Genomic DNA, 16,610 nt, shown 5'->3' with positions numbered 1-16,610 from the left:
TCTCAAATGTTTGCTGTGCAAATTTTCATGTTGAAGTAATATACTTTGTTTCTGTCAACTGAAGCTAAAAACGAAGCTGATCGCCAAGCAGAGAAACGGGAGATCAAGCGTCGGCTCACGAGAAAGGTACGCTGAGCGGCCTTGTATGTGGATGATCTATGTGATTGGAATGAATGAGTTTGACTTGTGCCATAAATCAATATGACAGCCAGGCAGTGGTGGAGCACGCCTTTAATCCCAGCACTTGGGAGGCAGAGGCAGGCGGATTTCTGAGTTCGAGGCCAGCCTGGTCTACAGAGTGAGTTCCAGGATAGCCAGGGATACACTGTTTCAAAAAGCAATCAAATTTTAAAAAATAAATAATGTTAATATTTAATAATAAATATTATGTAATATTAAATAATAGGTGATGATAGTAAATCTTTTTTTTAAAAAAGAAAAAAGAGTTCTCAGAACAGTGAAATTGTGGATATTCTGTGTTTTCCTCTCCAAGAATGGAGGAATTATCCTTGCTGATGCCCGCTAGGCATCCTGTGTCTCCTGCCTTTTCATCATTTAAGGTTATCTAATTATACAGCCTTAAATCATAAATTCCTGGGGCTGGAGAGATGGCTCAGTGGTTAGAAGCATTGGCTGCTCTTGCAGAGGTCCTGAGTCCAATTCCCAGGAAGCAAAGCACATGGTGGCTCACAGCCATCTGTACTAAGTTCTGACGCCCTCTTCTGACATGTAGGCATACATGCAAATAAGGCACTACTCATACATACAAATCTTTAGAAAAAAAAAAAACCTCATAATTTCCCACAGAATCTGCTATTTAGGTAGCATTGACTAGGTATCTCCCGGGAACTCCTCAGAGCTATGGAGTGGGACAAGGATGTCAAGGATTCTAAACATATGCTTTGTGTTGAATTCTATCCTCAGGCAGCATCTACACTGTAACCTGATCCTCAGGTCATAGCACATGTTAGTTTGTAAAACATGGGGCATGGTAGTGTTTGTGAATTGAGTTAAATGGTAGTGTAATGAAGTGAGTTAAAACTAAACCTAAATCCTTACAATGTTCTCATACATTTTTATTTTGTGTGTTTTGAGCATTTCTCATGTTGAGGTCAGAGGACAACTTGTAGATACCAGTTCTCTTTCCACCCAGTGAGTCCCTAGGATTAAGCACAGTCCATCAGACTTGGTAACAGATGCTCTTACCCAGGATGCTACCTTGCCATCCCAAAATAAAAACTGTGTTACCCAGAATCCGTGGGGAGTTTTCGGGAGGATAGGACTCAGGGTGGTATAGTCACAGTTTCCTGGGTACTCTGAGTGTGGTGACTCTGGCCTGTCCTTCTGGCTCCAGGCAATTGAATCAACAGGAAGATTACTGTAACTTTCAGGCTTGCTTGAGCTAGCCCTATCTCAAAACAGGGTCCTCAGGTAACTCACAGTGTTCAGTGAATAGTAAAGGCAATTAGAATGCATGATTGGCTGTTTCTTTTAGCTCAGTCAAAGGCCAACTGTGGCTGAACTACTTGCCAGAAAGATTCTAAGGTTTAATGAGTATGTGGAGGTAACAGATGCTCAAGACTACGACCGCCGAGCAGATAAGCCATGGACCAAACTGACTCCTGCTGACAAGGTAACTCAGTGCTCACATATTCTCTTAGATTTTCCCTGTTCTTTGAGATGGAAATGGAATACTTTTTAAAAACACTTATTTTATGTGTACGAGTGTTTTGCTGGCATATATATCTGCGCAGAGGGGTCAGAAGAAGGAATCTGATTGTCTGGAACTGAGTTACAGGCAGTTGTGAGCCATCTTGTGGATGCTGGAAACTGAACTTGGGTCCTCTAGAGGAACAGCCAGTGCTCTAAACTGCCAAGCCATGCTCTAGCCTCATTAAAACATATTAACAGCCACAGTCGGAGGAAATATGGGGCTATATTTGAGTAATTATACTTACTTCACCACTATACCTGTTTAACATACCGTGAAAACTACAGAGATTGTACATTCTAGTTTTTTAATATTTGATTTAACTTGAGATTTGTGGGTTTGCATGCATGCTGTCAGGGAGGATAATTCATGTCTGGCTCTCTAGACCTGGCTTTGTCTTCCCTCTGGGCTGTACCCAAGACCTGTGGTTCCTTCTAATGGTAGCCCATTAGAGATACATGGAGAGTCACACAGCTGCCCTTCAGGAGAGAAAAGATATTCAAATCTTACTCTGTCCTACAGGCCGCCATAAGGAAAGAATTAAATGAATTTAAAAGCTCGGAGATGGAGGTTCACGTAGACAGCAAACACTTTACACGGTAAGACCCAAAAGACCCAAATACTTGTGGCTAAGTGAAGTTTCTGCAACAGACAGATAACAAAGTTGTTCAGAAGGAAGCGCTCTGCTGATCTAGAAAGCCAAGGATGGTAGCATACATCCATAATCCCAGCACTTGGATGGTGGAGGCAGAAGGATCAGGAGTTCGAGGCTAGCCCACCCCTGTAGTGAGTTCAAGGCCACCCTAGACTCTGTGAGACTTTGTGTTAAAATCCAAAGACAGGGGTTGGAGATTTAGCTCAGTGGAAGAGCACTTGCCTAGCAAGCAGAAGGCTCTGGGTTCGGTCCTCAGATCTGGGGGGGGAAAAAACCAAAGAGAGTAGAGCCAGGGTGCCGGCTGTGGATGAGCTGTGTTTCCAAAGTATAAAGATGGCTTTGGATGCCCAGATCTCATAAAACCAGATGCAGCAGTGAGTGTCTACCACACTGGCACCCCATGGTGAGGTGGAAAGCAGAGATGAGGCAATCCTCAGAAGCCCATGGGCCAGCTAGTCTGGTATAACAGCAGTGAATAAGAGACCTTGATTCCAACAGGTGGAAGACAAAACTGTTAGCTGACTTCCACATGTGCACTGCTGTGTCTGTGGGCCGGCATTCACACATACTCACATTAAAAATAGAATAGTTAATAAATGCAGAGGGCTGACAATGTGGTTTAGTCGGTAGAGTGTGCTTGCCCAGCATGAACAAAGCCCTGTGTTCCATCCCCAGCAGTCCATAACTTGGGTATAGTGGTATATGTCTGTTATCCCAGCACCTAGGAAGTAGAGGCAGAAGGATCAGAAGTTCAAGGTTGCTAGAGAGATGGCGCAGAGGTTAAGAACACTGATTGCTCTTCCATTGGTCCTGAGTTCAATTCCCAGAAACCACATGGTGGCTCACAACCATCTTCAATTGGGTCTGATGCCCTCTTCTGGTGTGTCTGAAGAGAACAATGGTGAATACATAAAATAAAAAAATAAAAATTAAAAAAAAAATTTAAATTAAAAAAAAAAAGTTCAAGGTCATTCTCAGCTACACAGCAAGTTCCAGAACATTCTGAGGTGAGTCAGACCCCATCTCAAAGCAACACCACCAACAAAAAGGGAAGAGAACCAAGAGGCAGTTGTAAATGCCCATTCTGAGTTTTGCCATTTTGTGTAGCTTAGGCCGAGAGTTTATATATACCCAGTGCCAGGCTGAAACTCAGTTGTCTGACCTCTACCCTCTTAAGTGCTGAGATAACAAACTTGAGTTACTAAGCCCTAGCTACTTTGGTTACTGTTGTTTGTGAGACGGTCTCACTGTGCAGTTATCACTGGCCTCACGTGTACTGGCTGCCTCCTAAGTGCAGGGTTTCCAGGCCCGAGCCGCCATGCCCAGCTGCCTGCAGCTTCCGATCCTCCTGCTGCCTCCTAAGAGCCAAGAACACAGATGTGAACCAGCACGCCTGAGTGCTCAGGTGTCCACCATGTGTGTTGGTGTTTGTGAGGTCTGTGAGACAGGCAGCTGTGTAGACAGCTGAGTTTATTTAGCAAGTACTTCCTGAACACCTACCACATAGTAGTTACAACTCAGATCTGTTGTTTGCAACAGAGAATCGGGACAGAACCCTGTGAGTCTACAAGCTCTTGTCACAGCAGAAGGACAACTGGGAAGTTAACTGTAGATATTTAAGACCAATGTGCCTGTGGCATGCTGAGACGGAGAGGCCTAGCATCTACAGAGCATGCAGCCCTCTCTCTCAGACCCCCTCTGCAGCCCAGAGTGCAAATATGGTACCATGTCAGCACAAGATAGTAAACCCTTATGGGGAAAATCCATTTTTCGTTCTGTCTTCATTCTATGAGACAAAAACAAGTTTATTTATTTATTTATTTATTTATTTATTTATTTTTAAGATTTATAGCCAGGCAGTGGTGGCGCACACCTTTAATCCCAGCACTTGGGAGGCAGAGACAGGAGGATTTCTGAGTTCGAGGCCAGCCTGGTCTACAGAGTGAGTTCCAGGACAGCCAGGGCTACACAGAGAAACTCTGTCTCGAAAAAAAAAATTATATATTTATGTATATGAGTACACTGTTGCTTTCTTCAGACGCACCAGAAGAGGGCATCAGATCCCATTACAGATGGTCGTGAGCCACCATATGAGTGCTGGGAATTGAACTCAGGACCTCTGGAAGAGCAGTTGGTACTCTTAACTGCTGAGCCATCTCTCCAGCCCCTTGTTCTTGTTTATTGATTTCGTTTCTTTTTTTTTTTTTTTTTTTTTTAAAGATTTATTTATTTATTATATATGAATACACTGTAGCTGTCTTCAGACACACCAGAAGAGGGCATCAGATCTCATTACAGATGGTTGTGAGCCACCATGTGGTTGCTGGGATTTGAACTCAGGACCTCTGGAAGTGCAGTCAGTACTCTTAACCACTGAGCCATCTCTCCAGCCCGACTTAGCTTCTAATAAACAGTGGTTTTGCTTTTCATCTGCAGAGTGACAGGGTCTGACCTGTTCCTCCTTCTTTTTCTTTTTTAAACTTTTTGTTTTGTTTTGTTTTGTTTTGTTTTGTTTTGTTTGTTTGTTTTTTGAGACAGGGTTTCTCTGTGTAGCCCTGGCTGTCCTGGAACTCACTCTGTAGACCAGGCTGGCCTTGAACTCAGAGTTCCGCCTGCCTCTGCCTCCCAAGTGCTGGGATTAAAGGTGTGTGCCACCACTGCCTGACTCTTTTTTTTCCTTTTTATCTTTTTTTTTTTTTTTTTGGTCTTTTGAGATAGTATCTCACACTGTAGCTCAATCTAGCCTGGAACTCAAAGCAGTCCTCCTGCCTCAAACTCCCAAGTGCTGGAAGTACTTCCCCTTTAGCTACAGCAGCATAGTACTAATCCAATCCAGCTAGAGCTGGAGGTATGACTTAGAGGCACAGTGTACAAGGCCCTGGTCCAGGCCTCAGCACTACCTGACGTGTGTATATATTTGTAATCAGCATGATTCCTTTGATTTTTCCCAAACAAATTTCAAGAATAGGAAAGCATTGTCTGGTAACGTCTCCCTTTTTTACCCCTTCCAGCTACCATCGCCCATGAAGCTGAAGCCTGAGAAAGGAACTAAAGGACCATTGGAAAAGGAAATGCATAGCTGTTTTGTTGCTTGTCTCCAGGGAGACCTTAGCACTTCCCACAAGGCCGGAGATGCTCTAGGATCTGGTTCAGGGCAAACAGCACTAGTATGGTGTAGCCTTCCTTGGGTCTGGATCCTTGTGCTCCCCTTAGAGAAGAGTGACACGCCGATGGTGGGAGCCTTTCAGCAACCCTGCAGCAGCCTCGAGGGCTTCTCTCACCAGCCACAGAAGCACAGGGCCACGTGCAGGTCCTGAGCTTTCCTGGCGGCAGCACACGGTGCCCTAAGACAAATGCCCGTGTGTAAGGCTGTGTGTACCATTGGCCTTACCTGTCTGCCCTGTGTGAGAGCTGCTCATGGAGGCATAATTCCAGCCATCAAGTCCTCTTACCAGAAAGAAAAAAAAAAGCCTTCTAGACACACCAGCCCTTCAGCCAAGGGCCACTTCCAGAAAAAGTGCTTGGACCTCACTGCTGTCAGTTCAGAGATTGCACTGTACCGACCACTCTCGGCAGTAAGGCCTGACTGAGCGGAGGAAGCCCAGGCTCCGACCTGTCCCTCTCTCCATTTGGCACTTGTCATCCTAGGTCCATTCTTTTTTGTTTTGAGACAAGATCTTATACTGTGGCTCAGGCTGGCCTGCAAACTCACTGTGTAGCCTAGGCTGGCCGCAAACTCCTGTCTTAGCCTCCCAAGTGCTGGGATTATAAGCACGAGCCTTCATGCTTTCATCCTGGCCCTTATTTTAAAGTGAGCTTAAGGAAATGGAGAAATGTATTCATTCTGTAGTCTGAGCGATAATCAGAATCCAAGTGATCAAATGAGAAAGCCATGTGCATTTTCTATGTACAAACCAAGAAAAAGGCCTTACTAATAATGCCCGCTTGTCAGAGAACTGACTCATGGGGCAGACTTTATTATACGTTCCTTATACCAAATGTTACTGTAAATCACTTCAGCCTGTGGGAGCACTGTGTGGGAGCATCGTGTGCTACAGGTGCCCATGCTCCTAGCCAGAGCCCCCTCCTTGGTGCTGTTGGCCCTCCTTACTGCACAGTCCCTCTCTACTGCATTAGCCCCTACCCCTCCTGACAGCGAGCACCTCACTTGCTTTTCCATTCCATGTTGTAGCCAGTGTGGTTGATACCTCCATTTTCTTGTCAGGCCTCCCTGTTTGTACTTAGGTACAGGTTTGGTTATGTGCCTCAAAGAACTTTTTTCCTGAAACCCACACAGCCTCACTGTTCCTGCCTGAATTCTATTTACATTGTAAGTGGAAGAGAAATATAACTGGGTTTGTCTCTTTTCTTTTTGTTTTAGTCTTGTACCTCAGTATGTAGCCCAGGCTAGCCTTAGACTTGAAGTCTTCCTTACTCAGCCTTCCCAGTCTGGGATCATAGATGGCAACAGTCATACCCAGCTTTTACTCACCTTAATATTTAGTGAATTGTGGATCTTTAAAAAAAAAATCCCTTTATTATGTTTCCTGTCTGTACTCTTTCAGCAAATTTCTCTTTGTCAACATCACACTTATTAAAGAGTTAGAATATAGGGCAAACAAAAAAGCTAAAGTGACCTTAAAGTTTTCTTCTCTATGGAGGAAAAAGTGCTTTTATTTGTTTTTTCTCTTACTGCCAGGTAGTTTCTGGCTATGAAAAAAGACTGCGTCCTCATCTCCTCAAAGCTTGAGTTAAGGAGGGTAAAAATGACAGTTCAGTTAAGTCTGTGAGAAGTCTAGATACAAGGTTGCCAGAGCTGCTAATCTTTGATTACATTTTGTTCTGTGTTCCTGATGGAGGCTCAGTTCTCACAAGCAAGGCCGATGTTCCGCCCCTGCTCAGTTCTGCCCCGCCCAGCTCTGTTCCTGCTTCGCCCCTGATTTTCCCCTGCCCCGCTTCTGCTCTGCCCCTTTCTCCCTTCTCAGTCTGAGAGAAGTTTGCTTGTCTCTGTGCTGTCTGTGGTGTGGTAACATGTAGGTAGGGTCTCATGTAGCCTCGCTATGTAGCCAAGGATCCCCCTGCCTCCACCTCCCAAGCACAGGACTCACAGATGCACCCACCGTGCCTGCCTCGCAGTCTTGTACTGCTGCTCTCTCCCTCGCGGTGCCGAGCCCGAGTCCCCCTCTGCTTGTGCGTGCCATTAAGGGCTCCCAGTCACTGTCATCTCATTGTCTTCTGAAGCATGATAGGTTAGGGCAGCATCGGGTCGGTGGTTTTGCTCTTCTGTATATAAAAGTTGTGTTTTCTGTCTGTAATTTGAAGCTTACAGTAATAATGTAAAGGAGTAAAAACCTAGGATGTTGTACGTTAAGATGCCTCCCTAATGTACAGAATCTTGTAAAATAAATAATTACATTGTATATCAGTCTTCCCACCAGTCCTAATTATTAAAGTATTTCAGAATATCCAAAAGAAAAAAAGTGGATTTATTACTTTTCCCTTTTTTAGTGCTGGACATTGAGCTCAGGCCTCGTGCATATTAGACAGTCACTCTAAGCCATATCCCTGACCTATGGTTTGAGTTTGTTTTATTCAAGAAGATTAAAACAACTTAAAAGTGATACCCAAAATACTGCTAGTGACTGCAAATAAAAAGAAGGTAAAAAGCCGGGCGGTGGTGGCGCACGCCTTTAATCCCAGCACTTGGGAGGCAGAGGCAGGCGGATTTCTGAGTTCGAGGCCAGCCTGGTCTACAGAGTGAGTTCCAGGACAGCCAGGGCTACACAGAGAAACCCTGTCTCAAAAAAAACAAAAAACAAAACAAAACCAGGAGTTGGAGCTTTCTGTTGGATGTTTCTCTGCTCCCAGATTCCTGTGGCCCACATTATTAGGTCTCCAGTTGTTATTGCAGCCTTGGGGTTAAAATGCCTCTAGAAGGTTGTTCTGAAGGTTCACACTGCCTAGTATTTACTGAACAGTGGATGAAGTTTGGTTCTTTGTGGAGAGAGACTGAGGTCTGGATAACCACGTCAGAAAGGAGAGGGCAGAGACAAGATGGCTCAGTGGGTAAAAGTAGGTGCCACCAAGCCTAAGGGACAGCTAGAGCACAGAAATCTTCATAGAGGTTGGAGAGAACCACCTCCACAAGGCTTTCCTCAGACCTCCACACCCTGTGGCGGGAGCATTTCCACATATACATCATATACACATTCAATAAAATAACAGGCAAGTCTAGTGGGTACCAGATGGACTGTGGGTCATATAAAAGATGAGAATGTACAAGAAAAAAAAAGCTCAGAAGTCACTACTGCTGTTAAGTAGATTTTAAAATGTGAAAATGAAGTCAAAAGTATTTCCTAATACACTTTGCCCCCCCTTTTTTTAAGATCTACTTATTTATATAAGTGCATTGTTGCTGTCTTCATACACACCAGAAGAGGGCATCAGATCCCATTACAGATGGTTGTGAGCCACCATGTGGTTGCTGGGAATTGAACTCAGGACATCTGGAAGAGCAGTCAGTGCTCTTAACCACTGAGCCATCCCCATTCCTTCAGCCCCCCTTTTTATTCTTTTTTTTTTTAACATTCTTTTTTGTTTTGTTTTGTTTTATTTTGTTTTTGGTTTTTTTTTTGTTTTGTTTTTTGTTTTTTCGAGACAGAGTTTCTCTGTGTAGCCCTGGCTGTCCTGGAACTCACTCTGTAGACCAGGCTGGCCTCAAACTCAGAAATCCACCTGCCTCTGCCTCCCAAGTGCTGGGATTAAAGGCGTTCGCCACCACTGCCTGGCCCCCTCTTTTCATTCTTAACATATGTGCGGACCATATAGAAGTAAATAGTTAAAACTTCTGGTGTTTTAATGTAATTCAAGAGTGAATGAATGGGCCATCACCAGATTGAACTGTGGTCAAGGTTCCATTCATTTCCATCCCTGGAAAGTAAAAAAGGAAAGCAAGCGTAGGTCAGTAGGTCAGTGGGTCAGTGGGCCACCTTTGCCTTGCAACTTGTTGCTTTCATACTGACATTCATTTCTCCCAAGAACTTTGTTTCCCTCTCTCTGCCTCTCTGGACACTCTTCCTCTTTATTTAATCATTATCTCTATTTATTCCCCCCCCCCCCCAATATCTATTTTTTTTTTTTTTTGACAGGGTTTCTCTGTGTAGCCCTGGCTGTCCTGGAACTCACTCTGTAGACCAGGCTGGCCTCGAACTCAGAAATCTGCCTGCCTCTGCCTCCCCAAGTGCTGGGATTAAAGGTGTGCGCCACCACCGCCTGGCTTTTTCTTTTCAATATCCTATTTTCACTGTTTTTTAGTAAGGGTAGATGCAGCCCAGGTTTGTAAATTCTCTCTCTATAGCCAAGGCCGGCCTTGAACTCCAGATCCTCCTTCCAGACCCCAAAATGAGACTCTGTCTCTAACAAATGAACAACAAAAACAGCCCTCAACACAAGGACCTGCTGATGGAGTTCAGTCTCTAGAACAGGAGAGAACTGACTACAGGGTATCCTCCGGCCTCCACAGGAGCTCCAGGGTGTGTGTACATGTCCTCTACCATCACACACAATAAGAATCCTTAAAGGAGAGAGTTCATTTCAGTTCTGTCAGTTGGTTTTAGCATGTGAAGGGAATCCAGTCTCCAATAGAAACATAGTTAGAAAAATCTAGGAGCCTGGCAGTGGTGGCGCACACCTTTAATCCCAGCACTTGGGAGGCAGAGCCAGGTGGATTTCTGAGTTTGAGGCCAGCCTGGTTGGTCTACAGAGTGAGTTCCAGGACAGCCAGGGCTATGCAGAGAAACCCTGTCTCGAAAAAAACTTTAAAAAAAAAAAAAAAAAACAAAGAAAGAAAGAAAGAAAAAGAAAATATCTAGGATAGCCAGAGCTACACAGAGAAACCCCATAATGAGAAACAATTAATCAAACAAACAGCAAACTAGAAGACATTATAAAAAGAATTTTTCCAGATAGTAGTGCTGCACCCCTTTAATCTCAGTTCTTGGGGAAGCAAACGCAGGCAGATCTCTGTGACTCTGGGGCCAGTCTGGTCTACATAGCGATTTCCAGGACACCCAGGGCTACACAGAGAAAAATTTGTCTCCAAAACAGAAATAAATAAACAAACAAACAAATAAGTAAATAAAACATACATACATACATACATACATACATACATACATACATACCAGCCATTTAAAAAAAAAAAGACAGGGTCGCCGGGCAGTGGTGGCGCATGCCTTTAATCCCAGCATTTGGGAGGCAGAGGCAGGCGGATTTCTGAGTTCGAGGCCAGCCTGGTCTACAGAGTGAGTTCCAGGACAGCCAGGGTCACGCAGAGAAACCCTGTCTCGAAAAAACCAAAAAAAAAAAAAAAAAAACAACAAAGAAAGAAAGAAAAAAGAAAGAAAGAAAATAAAAAAAAAAAAAAAACCAAAAAATTAAATTAAATTAAAAGAGAGGGTCTCTATATAGCCTTAGCTGTCCTAGAACTCACTATGTCGATATGTCGAAAAGGCTGGCTTCCAGTTGATAGAGATCTTCCTGACTCTGCCTTCAAAGTGCTTATATTAAAAACCTGCACCATCGTGCGCAGCCAGCCATTCTTTCAAGTAAATAAATCTTCTACAACAAAATTCATCGGGCATAATTTCACATCTTAAAATCTGGGAAATAGCATTAGTGTAATGGTAAATACTGTATGTAAAGCACTCAACACACAGTTTGATATATAAGAGGACCATGGTCAGGGTTTCTACCCAGGCTAGCCTTGCTCTAACGACACTATTTACTCTCCTGATGTATTATTGTTTGTGTATGTATGATGGTGGAGGGCATTGTACACACAACAGCATTTCCTGGGTTTTGTATGCAGCCCTGGGGTTCAGGAACCTGCACACACAGTGATAAATATCTTGAGTGTCACCATATTTTATCATCAACATCTATATTAGTTTTATATGTTTGTGTGGAAAATGACAAAACACTAATCAGCTTTTTAAACGGGTGTGGATCAGAACCTCTTATCCTAGGCAGGTGTTCTCCCGTAGAGAATGCATAAAAGCTTGATGTTCTTGGGTTTGGGTTTTTGTTTTGGTTTTTGTTTTGTGTGTGTTTTGATGTGCTTACTTTTATTTGTGCACCATGTGTGTCTGCGGATCTACTGAAACTGGAATAACTGACAACTCAGTTGTGAGTGGCACACTGTGAGCTGCCATATAGGTACTCTGGGAGAGCAACCAGGAATCTTAACCACTAAGCCATCTCTCCAACCCCCTCCATGGGAAGTTTTTAATTGTAGCCAATTTCTTCCAGATGTACCTATGTTCTGTATCAAATGTTCCTTCCACATACAAAGTAGATTCAAACTCTGGAAGCTAGAAAGCATTTCTCTAGATTTTTTTTTTTTCATTTTGCATATACCAGTGTATCCAGGCAGAGAAGACAAACCTCGCAAGCTCATCGATTCTACGCCAAGACTGACAAGAACTAAGTAGCGCAAAAGTTCTCCAATCCCAATTGACGAGAAGCTCGACCGTAAGTAGATCCCATCAGCCTTAGCGCCTTTCCAATGGTTCAAAGTGCGCGTGACCGTGCGCAGGCGCAGTCGGCCGCATCTGACTTCCGGGAGTTACTTAAGGTATAAATATGGCCGCGTAGGCTCGCCTCAGTCTTTTTAGGCGTTGCTCTTTAGCCGTGCGTTTTCTTGGTGAGTACCGTATGCTGCTGTGTGCTGCTGGGGCTTTACCCTCGCTGTTCGGCACCAGGCCGGAGGGGAAGGATCGCGGCTGGGCAGACCCGGCGTGGGAGGCCGGGCTCACCGGCCTAGCATGGCGTGTGGACACGTGCCTCTCAGCCCAGTAACCGCCTTTCTTTCGGGGATCCCAATGCTAGCGGGATTATTGCCCGGTAGACTCTACGCATTTTTCTTTAAGGTTCACTCTGCTTAAGAGGACAGACTCCTGCGGTGTGATTTGGAGAGTTAGCCATCTTCGAGCGCTCGATTTTAAATTAAGATCATTGCGCTTGGTTCCCAGCTTTTGTTTTACTACACCCTGTTATAACTGAATTTCTGCAACCTTTTGTTCATTAATCTGCCATCATTCAGAGAGTCATTTCTCATAGGTAATGTCTGGATAGTTTCGTTCGGATGGGGGTGTTGTGTTCTGTTTGCTTCAAGGAGGTCTGAAGGTGGCGGTGGTTGCTGAGGCCTGTAGAAACTCTAGAAACAGGCGTTTTTCAGGCTGGAGATCTAGCAAAGGATCCTACGACATTTTGTCATTTTGTCAAAAGTCTTTACGATGACCACTCAACGTGGACACCCCGGGAGGTCACTCTCCCCGGGCTCTGTCCTAGTGGCGTGTGGGAGCATAGGGCACGGCCCGGAGATGTACAGTCCCTTTCCACAACGTTGGAGATGAAGCTGGGCTTCTGAGTCTGCGCCTGCATATTCCTACAACTTCTCAGAGTCCTGTGGACGATGACTGGGGAGACAAACCATGCAGGAAACAGCCTTAAATCAGTCTGGGGGGTGTGTCCGAGGAGTACTTTAAGCATTTCATTTGCTGATGGGATGTCTTCTTTTGCAGAGCTGATGAGTAATTCCAAGTAACTCGTTGATTTGAGGTACGTTAAATCGGAAACTGGCTTTGTACTTAACATGTGTTCTTTTTATGTCTCTAAGTGGAGACACCAGTGGGGTGTGTAGTCCGGTAGTGGTTGAGTCCTGTGGGTACTGACCAGACTTTCCAACGTGGACACCCCGGGAGGTCACTCTCCCCGGGCTCTGTCCTAGTGGCGTGTGGGAGCATAGGGCACGGCCCGGAGATGTACAGTCCCTTTCCACAACGTTGGAGAAGAAGCTGGGCTCCGAGTCTGCGCCTGCATATTCCTACGACTTCTCAGAGTCCTATGGACGATGACTGAGGAGACAAACCATGCAGGAAACAAAAATTTAAGATGCTAAGGCTTTTAGTATGCCACTTTCAGGAATCTGATGTTTATGGGATTTTTCTTTTCAGGAAAGAAGAGGATCTTCACAGGGATCTGCTTGATAAATGGCTTTGAGGCATTTTAGCTATATACAGCTTGGTAAAATTTTGTCTGTATTAGTGCATCAGCCATTGGAAGCTGGACAAGCTTTTCTGCCTACTTACTCTGTCTGGTAAATGCAATTTTTTTTGACAGGTTATGTCTAGATTTCAGAAACCTCATGTTTCTCCTTTTTGATATCCAACAAGATTCCCTTGGGCCATATTATATAAACCATGTATCATTTTTTTGTTCTCACATTTTCTGTAAGATTATATAGCCTTAAGTTCAAATCCAGACTGGGTTATATGATGTGGTTGTAATCTGAGTATTTGTGATATAACTGGCAAATCTGAATTAAAGCTTTTGAATGCCTATTCTTGTGATTTAATGTGTATGCATGCAAAAGGCCGCAGATGTGTTCAGAATAAACCCTGAGTGAAGGTTTGATCTGTCCAAATAGTGAGATTGAGTTCCATTCTCTGCTCAGGTGATAGTGTTACAACAGTGTTAAAACAGGGAGGTTGGTCAAATGGATGGGTTATGTGGGGAGTTAGTCCAAGGCATTTCAATTGGACAGGCCTAACACTGGTACCCTTATGATATGGGGTAGACAGGTCCCTAGATCATAATGGGAATTTGACTCCTTACTGCTTGCCCTCATGGAAAAGTCTGAGACCCTCAGTGATGGGGGCATTGGGGAGGCACCTCGGAGGTAAGGGCTTAAATATGTCGTTCTGTGTTCTTGAAAAATAGGTGTGAGAATTGGTGGGCCTCTAACTAGAGTGGGGGAGTGTTGTGGCCGGTTCCGACGGGAATGTTCACACTCCAGTGCATGGTAGTCAGGTAACAATGAGCTTCTGGGTAGAAGACCTGTGCTTTCAGCCATTTTGCCTGCCCTTAAGTTTCTTGAATCTGGATAGGAATATGTACCTAGGCTTCCAGGTAGAACAGAGATTTCTCCCATTAAAGACTGAATCTTGGGTTTCTGCACTTGTAATGAGCTTCCTGGGTTTAAATTCTGGTGACTGTAGCACAACTCTGCTTTGAGGTGTTCTTTCTGCCCATATGCAAGTACCCTTGATTCCACAACTTTAGTAGTTTTAGTCAAAAATTGAGGGTTTTGGTCATCAATTGTCATCAGTTGTCTTGGTGACCTTCAGATGCCTTACCCATGTAGACTATGCTTACGATCTACCGTCTAATAAATATACAGGGGTGAATATAGCTTAGTGTTTGTCTAGTGTACTTCATGCCCTAAATTAACAGGAAAGATAAAAACTGGTCCTGTTTAGTTCTCTGAAGGCAGAGGCAATACCTGTCAGATTCAATCAAATCTAGGGCTACACAGTGAGACTTTCTCCAAATCTGGGGAATCTTAACCAGGAGTGGCTCACACATCTAACTAGAGTAGGAGGGGTGTAGCAGAGTGCCTGCTGCTTGAACCAAGGGGACTTGGGTTCAACTCTTTCCAACCACATGGTGACCACATGATGAGATCTGACGGCCTCTTCCGGCATGTCCCACAAACTCACACAGAACAGCTTCTAGACCAGGCTGGCTTCAAACTCCATTACCCTCTGCCTCCTGAGTGCTGAGATTAAAGGTGTGACACTACCCAGTCATAAACAAGGTTTTATAAGATTAGTAATGGGGTTGGAGATGGTTCAGTGGTTAGAGCAGCTGGTACAACACCCATGTAACTACAGAGACAGTATGTACACTCAGATACAAGTATTTAAACAAATGACTAGGGATTAGCTTAAAGGTAGGACACTTGACTGTCAAGTGAGAAGCCCTGAGTTCAAGTCCCAACATTGAAATTAAGTTGATAGCTCAATCCTAAACAGAAATAAGGTCCCAACCCCTCTGTGATGACTGATAACTTGCTGGAACCTCCTTTTAGTCTTTGTTTTGTTTTGGTTTTGTTTGTTTGTTTTTGAGACAGGGTTTCCTGCGTGACCCTAGCTGTCCTGGAACTCACTCTGTAGAGCAGGCTGGCCTCAAACTCAGAAATCCGCCTGCTTCTGCCTCCCAAGTGCTGGGACTAAAGGCGTGTGCCACCACTGCCCAGCCCTTTTAGTCTTTCAACACAGGGTTTCTTTGTGTAGCCTTAGCTATCCTGGAATTTCTTCTGTACACCAAGCTGGCCTAGAACTCAGATTTGCCCTCCTGCCTCCTTAATTCTGGGATTAAGGTCCTGCACTACTATTTCTGGGCTGATGCCCTCTTTTTCTCAAGATGTATTCATTATTTTTTTAAAGGCTTTTTAAATGTATAATTTGTGCATCAGTATTTTGCCTGTATACCTATGAAAGTGTCAGATCCCCTGGAACTAGTGTCACAGATACTTGTGAGTGGTGCCATGTGGGTGGTGCTGGAAATTGAACCTGGGTTCCCTGGGAGAGAGCAGTCAATGCTCTCAATGCTGAGGCATATCTCCAGCCCCTTACTAATGTGTATGATTCCAGCATGTGTTTTTGTGTACCGTATGCATGGAGATCAGAAGAGGGTATGGAATCCCCTGAAAATGGACTTAGATGGTTATGAGCCACCATGTAGGTGCTGGCAATCCAACCAAGGTTCTCTGGAAGAACAATATTATTACTTTTATCTATTACTGGATTGGGTTGGGGGGGGGGCTTGTTTTGTTTTGAGACAAGTTTTCTCCATGTAACCTTACCTGTTATGGAACTCCTGTTACATGCCTCCTGAGTGCTCAGACTAAAGGCATATGCCACCTCTTCAGAGCCACAGTGTTAACCTTGTTTTCTACCTCAGGGTTCCATGAAAAAGCAAATGGAATGCACACAGGTAGATTTTTATATCTAAATGGAGTGAGAAATGATGATTAAGAGTTATACTGCTGCCGGGCGGTGGCGGCGCACGCCTTCAGTGCCAGCACTTGGGAGGCAGAGGCAGGCGGATTTCTGAGTTCGAGGCCAGCCTGGTTTACAGAGTGAGTTCCAGGACAGCGAGGGCTGCACAGAGAAACCCTGTCTCGAAAAACAAAAACAAAACAAAAAATTTAGAAAAAAACTATATAAATGGACTTTAAAAGTGAATGAGTCTGAGGGACAGAGACTTGGCACCACACCAATCCTAGCAGAAACAAGTCGGATTTGGAGTTTGAAGATAGCCTGGGCTTTCTTCAAAGACATGAGGCTTTCCCAAAACAATAAAAAAAAAAAAAGATGTTTTTATAAGGGGAGATCAGTG

The 16,610-nt window shown here is 44.3% G+C and overlaps 1 protein-coding gene, 1 long non-coding RNA gene and 2 other non-coding genes across 5 annotated transcripts in view; all 4 read left to right on the top strand.

Annotated features, from left to right (window-relative positions):
• Phactr4 (phosphatase and actin regulator 4) overlaps positions 1 to 7,838 on the top strand; it is a 71,584-nt gene extending 63,746 nt beyond the window's left edge. For both annotated transcript variants that reach the window (XM_028759886.1, XM_028759885.1), the window contains 4 exons: positions 65 to 126; positions 1,496 to 1,633; positions 2,234 to 2,310; positions 5,378 to 7,838. In XM_028759886.1, coding sequence (XP_028615719.1) covers positions 65 to 126; positions 1,496 to 1,633; positions 2,234 to 2,310; positions 5,378 to 5,393 — 293 coding nt within the window. In that variant the 3' untranslated portion in view covers positions 5,394 to 7,838. The remainder of the gene's footprint in view (positions 1 to 64; positions 127 to 1,495; positions 1,634 to 2,233; positions 2,311 to 5,377) is intronic.
• Positions 7,839 to 11,911: 4,073 nt separating this feature from the next.
• On the top strand, positions 11,912 to 13,768 carry LOC114614303. Its single transcript, XR_003710294.1, has 3 exons — positions 11,912 to 12,069; positions 12,950 to 12,986; positions 13,382 to 13,768. It is a non-coding gene; the product is annotated as an uncharacterized LOC114614303 (long non-coding RNA).
• On the top strand, positions 12,670 to 12,874 carry LOC114614379. The gene has a single exon (XR_003710302.1). It is a non-coding gene; the product is annotated as a small nucleolar RNA SNORA73 family (small nucleolar RNA).
• Positions 13,109 to 13,312, top strand: LOC114614378. The gene has a single exon (XR_003710301.1). It is a non-coding gene; the product is annotated as a small nucleolar RNA SNORA73 family (small nucleolar RNA).
• Positions 13,769 to 16,610: the final 2,842 nt, after the last annotated feature.

Source organism: Grammomys surdaster, unplaced genomic scaffold (assembly GCF_004785775.1).
Source record: "Grammomys surdaster isolate TR1022 unplaced genomic scaffold, NIH_TR_1.0 126313, whole genome shotgun sequence".
In the NCBI taxonomy this organism is placed as follows: Eukaryota; Metazoa; Chordata; class Mammalia; order Rodentia; family Muridae; genus Grammomys; species Grammomys surdaster.
Note: the sequence above shows the minus strand (reverse complement) of the source record. Positions and strands in the feature narration are given on the sequence as shown.